Genomic DNA, 7,251 nt, shown 5'->3' with positions numbered 1-7,251 from the left:
ATAAAGATAACCAATACAAGGGAAATTGTGACCTCTCCAATTCTTTTCATTGAATTGTATCTAAATGTTTCTTCGTAGTAAAAGAGAAGTTTCCCCCCAAAAATTAAATAACAAGGGAAATTTAAGCAAGAATTCTCCTAAAAAGCATCTAGAATGTCCAAACCTACATGACTTATCCAAAATGAGCCTAATTGGATATGTTGGAAGCGGAACAAATGAGTAAAATTGTAGGAGTGATGTATTGGTTTTAATGTTCTTTTTTCGTTGCTTTCCCTGGATTGGGCTTTACTTACTTGGGCTTAGACAGATTGAGTGGGCTTAAATGCATGAAAATAAAAGACACTTATTTATTGTCTCATTTCGCAAGAACGACCACCGACCCAAAATCATTTTTCTAGGACTCTTCTTTCTCTTCATGCATCCTCTCTCTTTCCAATATAAAAATCAAATTCTTGTTTAAACTTGATTCACAAATGTCCCAAGTATAAAATGTAATGTGGCAGGAAGGTAAGGTTTAGTGAAGCCATCAACCTTCGCGACTTATTTAGATTTAGGGTGCCCATTTAGTCCATGGTCCATTGGATGGTCGATGTAAGCCTATTTAAGTACTTTAACCACTAATATTTAAAAAAGTAGCGCACAAAAATCAACTAAGCCTGTCATTAATTTTGACAGTATAATATATCATTGTCAATATGTTTGAATCGATACATTTTTTTTATTGAAAGGTAAAGATAGTCAGAAAAGCGTGTTTTCTTGTTGTGCTTAGATGGATATATAGTGGGTTGTAAGTGACCTTGAGGAGCATAGTGTTGATTTCTTATTCCATGCTTTCTTGTGGTTACATATAACATATAGATGGGGTAAAAAAAAAAAAAAAAATCAAAACAAGTAAAATATATGCATGTAAAGTTTAATGCTCCTAAAACATAATAAAGCAATTAGAATGAACTAGGAAACCTTAAGAAAACAAGCGTTAATACATGCAAAAAAAATAAAAATTAAAAAAACAAATTGTTAATTGTCATGAGAACTTGATTATATGCCTATATATGACTCTTTTTTTCTTTCCTCTATCTCCCAATTCAAATAAAAATCAAATTCTAGTTTGAACATATTAAAAAAATGTCCAAGTATAAAATGTAGTGGATAAGGTTTCAATTTAAATGTTATTCTAATTGCTTTAATCACTAAGATTAATAGTATTAATTATCATGTAAGGTTTATAAAAGATTTTATTTGAGAGGTCTAATTACCGAGTAATATCTTATGAAAACACATATATCTGAATGGATTCAACTATTTAATTAATCAAATCCAAGATCATTTGCAATCCAACACTCAATATCTCTGTAGCATGGAAACAATAGATAGCGTTTGGATTCACTTGTAATAAAAAAAAAAGTTCAGTTAGCTGTTGCAAATACTACCCACGCCGTTACTTTCCCTAGACCAGATGACAACAATTCAACTAATAAATTCTTTACAATGTTAACAATTTTAATCCTCAGAACTATACTATAATAAATCCAAGACACAAGATAAGACATAAAATAGAGATACCATTTCACTACTCACTTTAAATCAGGTCACAACAATTTAACATCTACTCAATTCATTACAATGTCACACTTTCAACCCCCTTAATTCTTTCAACAAAGTTGAGACACGAGATGAGACATAAAATGGAGATACCAGTTCACTTCCTAATACAAGAGCAAGGAAGTTACACTTACACTACACACATGCCAAATGCCAATCAAATGAAAACTTAATTATATTTTTTTTTAAAAAAAATTTCACAAAAAAAAAAAAAAAAAAAAATAGTAAAACAATTAGAGAAAGAAGAGAGAGGAGAGAGAAAGAAAGAGAGAAAACAAAAAAAAGAAAAGAGAAAGACGAAGGTGGGTAAAAGCATCCCAACCCATCCACACAATCACAACCAACAATGGTGCGACGAACCGCCGCCGCCACAACCGCCGTCGCAACACTCAACACCGGCGCTCCTTTAAAGAAGAAGAAAGGTCGGCCTTCATTAGCAGATCTTCAAAATCGTGCTCTTCTTCTTCAACAACAACAACAAAACCCTAATTCCCAATCCCATTTTCCTCAATCAAACCCTAATCGTCGTTCTCGATCTGCGCGCCGGATCCCTAATTTACCCGCCCGTTTTATCGACGGTTCTGATTCCGACGATCATTCAATTGATTCCGATAATTTAGTTCAAAATGATGATGATGATGATGATAATGAAAATGATGATGATGATGTTGTTGATGATGATGATGATGAAAGGGCTGAGAAAAAGGTTAAACTCGTCGTTCAATTCCCAAATTCTTCTTCCAACAAATTCATCAATGCCGTTGCTTCTCAGGTGAATTTTGCAATTTCTTAAATACCCAGTTAGTTTTGGTAATTAATTAATTAATCAACTAATTTATTTATTTAATTAATCAATCTATCAATTAATTAATCACCTACTACTTGTTCTACTTCTACTTATATCGTTTCTGGAATCGAATTTTGTTTCTTTCCCCAGATAATTTCCTCGGATTTCGCGCTTTTTTCGAACATTCTAGAAGAGGGCTTTTTCCCCTTTTTTTTCTTCTTTGACTGAGTGTTGATGTTGGTGGTGGTGTTGTTAAATTTTCTATTCTTGTCGCCCCACCATATTATCTGCAATTGTCGGATAATATTGAATTTTGTTCGCCTTCATTCCATTTAAAGCATTATTTTTTCTCTTACTTTATTATTACTGCAATTATTTTTTTCGTTTAACGAATTATTCGGAATGTATGAATTTTGTCGTGTTATAGAATTCGAAGTATTGAATATTCCGTACTCGAAATCAGTTAATTTAAGATTGTTTTTGATTTTATTGTTATTTACTGTTGAATTTGATGTTGTAGAAAATATAAATTTGAATATATAAATAATTGAATATATAAATAATTGAGTGAATGAATCTTTGCAGGACGTAAAGCGTTCGAAAGCGACTGACAACGATAATGGTTATTCAATCTTCTTCATTCTTCTTTTTGGTTTTTTTGGGGTTTTCAAAATCTTTAATTTTTTAATTTTTAATAAAAAAAAAAGTTGAAAGAATTTAGTGAAAATATAATTGAGAATACTAAAATGGGTAAATTGAATCTTGTGTGAGAGGACAGGGACAAGGAGGATGGTAGGTGGTGCTTTGGAAAATGGCCCCACACCTTCAACTTCTGCTACTGCTACAGCTACTTCAACAAGTACACCTTTGCCTGATAAAAAGTTGCTGCTCCTCATTCTTGATAAACTCCAAAAGTGGGTTTTTTAATTTTTTTTTTCATTTCATTTATTTATTAATGGAGTACTGTATTTTTTATACATTTAAGTTTCTTTATTGTTGGATGATTGTTATTGACTATGGGATGTTCTGTGATTGCTGCTCATTGTAGGAAGGATACTCGAGGAGTGTTTGCAGAGCCAGTTGATCCAGAGGAGGTAATGTTAATCAGGACGTAGTTATTCTCATGTTGGTGTATTCGACTAGTTGTCGTCATGCGTTTTTTTTGATTGTGAAAATGTTGTTTTAATTTCAGCTTCCAGACTACCATGAGATTATTGAGAATCCCATGGATTTTGAAACAGTGAGAAAGAAACTCTTGGGTGGCTTATATGTGATTTTGCAGCAGCTTGAGGTTAGTTGAATGGTTTTAAGGTTCTTTTGAGACTTTGTACTACAAGAATTCTTCTTATCATAGCTAATAACTTCGCCTTAGATGGTTCATTTTCAGCATATTATTTTGGCCAGGTTGGACTTTCTGAATTGTTTATCTGTCTCCTGATAAGGAATTTGAAAATGCTTCACTCTTACTGTATTTAGAGGTTTTAATTGGCATACAATTCAACACCGTCTTATTGAAGAAAAGGAAGCATTAAAGTGAACATCTGTTTTTGCATTTGTTGTTTATGGGAAGAATATGCTGCAATTAGTTGGTGTTTAGTGTTGTTCTGAGATGTTCACCTTAAGTTGATTATAATGTATGACAACCTTTTCACATCTACTTATGGATAGAAGAAGAAGCCCACATTTAGGCCCAATCTACTTTGGACCCTTGCTTAATCGTTCACTGTTATTCTAATTGAATCCCTTTCTGCTAAAACTGCAATCCTTGCCTTCTGACTCCTGATATGTAGTTGCTTTACAGGGGAGGGCATCTGTATCGTTTAGTTTAATTTGCTCTATCTTCTTTCAAGTTAAATCTCAGTGGGGGCAGGGTGAGCAGGGATCCTTTTTTCTGTACTACATATGCACAACCTGAGGCATGATGTTTTATCATACTAGCTTCTAGATGAGTTAATCTCTGTTCCTTGTGCCTTGCTGAGTTTGATGCTCATGATTTGGCATGATATACGCTGTGTTTGCCTGATTTATAATAGTCTGATAGAGTAAGAAAATATTGCTTTATTTATTTATTTTTATTCTATTGATTGTGGCTGCATTGATTTGTATTCAAGGATTTATTGCCAGCCACTGGTTAGTGGTTACTAAGCTCTTGAATTTCTTTACAGGACGACATAAATTTAATATGTTCGAATGCAATGAAGTACAATTCACCTTCAACGGTATTCCATCGACAGGTAAGAGCTCTCATCATTCCGAATTTCCGAGTTTCTTTGGGTCATCTTGTCCATTAGTTTAAAGCTGGGTGTTTGTCTCAGGCCCGAGCTATCCAAGAACTAGCAAAGAAGGAATTTGAAACATTGAAACAAGATGGTGGTGTTATTGAGCTACCTGCCAAACCCAGGAGAGGTAGACCACCAGGTAGTAGAAATTTGAAGAAGCTCCTTCAAAGCTCACCCCCAGATCGCAATGTTCGTGAGTCATCATCAGATGCCACTCCTGCTTCTCGAGATGTCACACCTGCTTCTCGTGGTGCCACACCTGCTTCTCGAGGTGCCACACCTGCTTCTCGAGTAGCCACTCCTGCTTCTCAGGAGGAGGACGTGGGGAGATCAGGCTCTTACAATCTGAGGAAAGGACCTAGTTTATACCGTTTCCCTCGCTATCTTGAAAATTGTTTTGATTTTTCAGGTAATCCAATGAAGTGTGTTTTTGCTGCTTCATATTCATTATTTATTCTGTTTCTTGTTTATTATGTTAAACAGCTTCTTTCACACCTTTTTTTTCGTCATCTTAAAGATTACTGATGTCTGATTCTCTTGTCAACTGGCCATCAGGATCTTCTTCTAAATCAATGTCAGCCAGGTATGGAAAAAAGTCATTTGGTTCAGAAGAAAGTAGGCGTGACACTTACTACTTTTCTGGTGAGCCTGATTCTGGCCAGGATCAACAAATGGCTGCTTTTGGAGGCCTTGAGAGGCAATTAATTCCAGTATGTGTATTTTAGATCATCTTAGACACTGTTTCTTGTTATATTGACTTTCCCTGGTTTAAGTACCTTTTTGGCTAATATGCTTCCTTGTGAAAACTCAAGCAGGTAGCTCTTGCCTCAGATCCTAATAGCTATGCAAGAAGCCTTGCTCAATTTGCTGCGAAACTTGGGCCTGACGTTTGGAAGGTTGCCTCGAAAAAGATTAGAAGTGTTCTGCCACCAGGTGTAGAGTTTGGTCCTGGATGGGTTGGCGAAACCAAGGTGTCATCAGCGCAACTCCCTTGTTTGCCAGAGAACTCGTTACAGTCACAAGATTCCTTCAATAGTGAATCACACCATCTGTCAACATCAGGCTTTAGAAATTCTAATTTGGCTGGTAAACCCACTACATCTTGCCCTGAAAAACCAATGGATTCTCGAGAATTAAGTTCCAATGTTGAATGGTCTTCACTGAAAGGTGGTAATGGGGTGGTGGGACCAGGCCATTCGTTGCAGGTTCAACATCAAGGTTCTGTTCATCCACGCATGAATGGTTTTAGTGGCAGTTTTGCTCCAGGTTCTCATTTTCAGGAAGCAATAGGCAGGCAAACTTCGTCATCATTCTTTAATCCTCATGCTTTGGATTCAAGCTCATTTGATACCTCTAGAAGCTTCAATGGTGTGATCTACTCCGAAAATGATATGGTCACCCATGGGATGCCATATTGGCAGAACCTATCCATACAAGAAAGTTGGGATCGCCCATATCCAGTGGAGCTCAATAAGGGATTCCAGGCATCTGGTTCGAAAAGTACAAATTTACCCATTGGTTCTCCACCGCAACTAGACTTAGTCCTGCAGCTTTGAAACATCAATGTTAGGCTTTTCTTTAGTTGTAGGTATAAATATGGCAATTCTCTCTTGGCTGGTACAGTCACAATGGTAGTAGAAACGGGTGAAACGCTGTACAGATTGGTTCACCAACTATTGAGTTTAATTGGGAAAACTATACAGTTCTGGTGATTTAGGAAGCTCTTCTCCTTTCGCATATTTATATTTTGTTTCCTTTTTTTCTTTTTGGAAAGAACACAAACTTTCCCAAGGTCCCTATGAGCAAGAAATGTAGAAAGAAGTAGAGAGAGAGAGAGAGTTACATTCATTGTATTTTGTACCAAGTAATTGTGTTAAAGGTTAATACAGGTATTTTGACTTTACAATAGCAGATTCAAGGAGCTTGCTGATAAAATCGTAATTATAATTTTCCTTGGTGCCAAATTTGCGGTATTATCACTTGAACTTTTTCTCAAAACTCTTTTCTTTTTGTTTAATTAAGTAGTTTAATTAAATTGATCAACCTTAGTCGAATACTTTGCATATATGCTAATTTATTACAAGTATATATTTACTTATTTATTTTTGCGAGAAGAAAAATATCATTAATAATGCCATATGGCATCTTTTCCCATGATCTTAAGCTTCGCTCTTAAACTTACCTTTTTTTGGGCTGCGGAATTTGTTTCAAATAGCAGGGTCTGCACGCTAAAAAATGATTTTTTTTTTTAAAGTTTAAAATGCATTCAAAAATGTCAAATGCTAATGTGTTAGGATATATTGACCAAATCACTTGTGATAAAGACGGATGTAATCATGTAATGAGATTTATAGCACTAACAGCAGCAGATGGATATAGGGTAAAGGTAAGTATCACCTAACTATATTGGCGGAATATACGCCTCATAAATATGTTTTCAGCTGAATTGATTGCACATCCTAGTGTCATAGACATTATCCCTAAGTAACTATGGTGTTGATTTTTAGTGGTTTTAATGTATCATTTTCAGCGGTTCTATTTAGCCTGGTTGCGTTCCTCCCCCAAAAAACCGTTTTTAAACAA

General features: G+C 35.3%; 1 protein-coding gene across 2 annotated transcripts; it reads left to right on the top strand.

Moving 5' to 3' along the window:
* Positions 1-1,211: 1,211 nt before the first annotated feature.
* On the top strand, positions 1,212-6,579 carry LOC110719805 (bromodomain-containing protein DDB_G0270170-like). 2 transcript variants are annotated; one of them, XM_021898789.1, is made up of 9 exons: positions 1,212-2,374; positions 2,975-3,011; positions 3,168-3,303; positions 3,438-3,483; positions 3,582-3,680; positions 4,555-4,623; positions 4,705-5,077; positions 5,224-5,378; positions 5,481-6,579. In XM_021898789.1, the coding sequence occupies exons 1-9, from the start codon at positions 1,949-1,951 to the stop codon at positions 6,222-6,224; spliced, it is 2,085 nt and encodes a 694-aa protein (XP_021754481.1). In that variant the 5' UTR covers positions 1,212-1,948; the 3' UTR covers positions 6,225-6,579. The 2 variants fall into 2 exon arrangements, with proteins under 2 accessions (XP_021754481.1, XP_021754483.1); XM_021898791.1 differs by having other exon boundaries at positions 1,213-2,374; positions 5,484-6,579.
* Positions 6,580-7,251: the final 672 nt, after the last annotated feature.

The sequence above is a fragment of the Chenopodium quinoa genome, unplaced genomic scaffold (assembly GCF_001683475.1).
Source record: "Chenopodium quinoa cultivar QQ74 unplaced genomic scaffold, ASM168347v1, whole genome shotgun sequence".
Taxonomy (NCBI): domain Eukaryota; kingdom Viridiplantae; phylum Streptophyta; class Magnoliopsida; order Caryophyllales; family Amaranthaceae; genus Chenopodium; species Chenopodium quinoa.
Note: the sequence above shows the minus strand (reverse complement) of the source record. Positions and strands in the feature narration are given on the sequence as shown.

Excerpts from the sequence above, each read along its gene's own strand:
- LOC110719805 (XM_021898789.1), top strand. The coding sequence starts at position 1,949 with ATGGTGCGACGAACCGCCGCCGCCACAACCGCCGTCGCAACACTCAAC. Across the intron at positions 3,484-3,581 it reads AGCCAGTTGATCCAGAGGAG|CTTCCAGACTACCATGAGAT; the intron begins GTAATGTTAATC and ends TTTTAATTTCAG. Across the intron at positions 5,379-5,480 it reads TTGAGAGGCAATTAATTCCA|CAGGTAGCTCTTGCCTCAGA; the intron begins GTATGTGTATTT and ends TGAAAACTCAAG.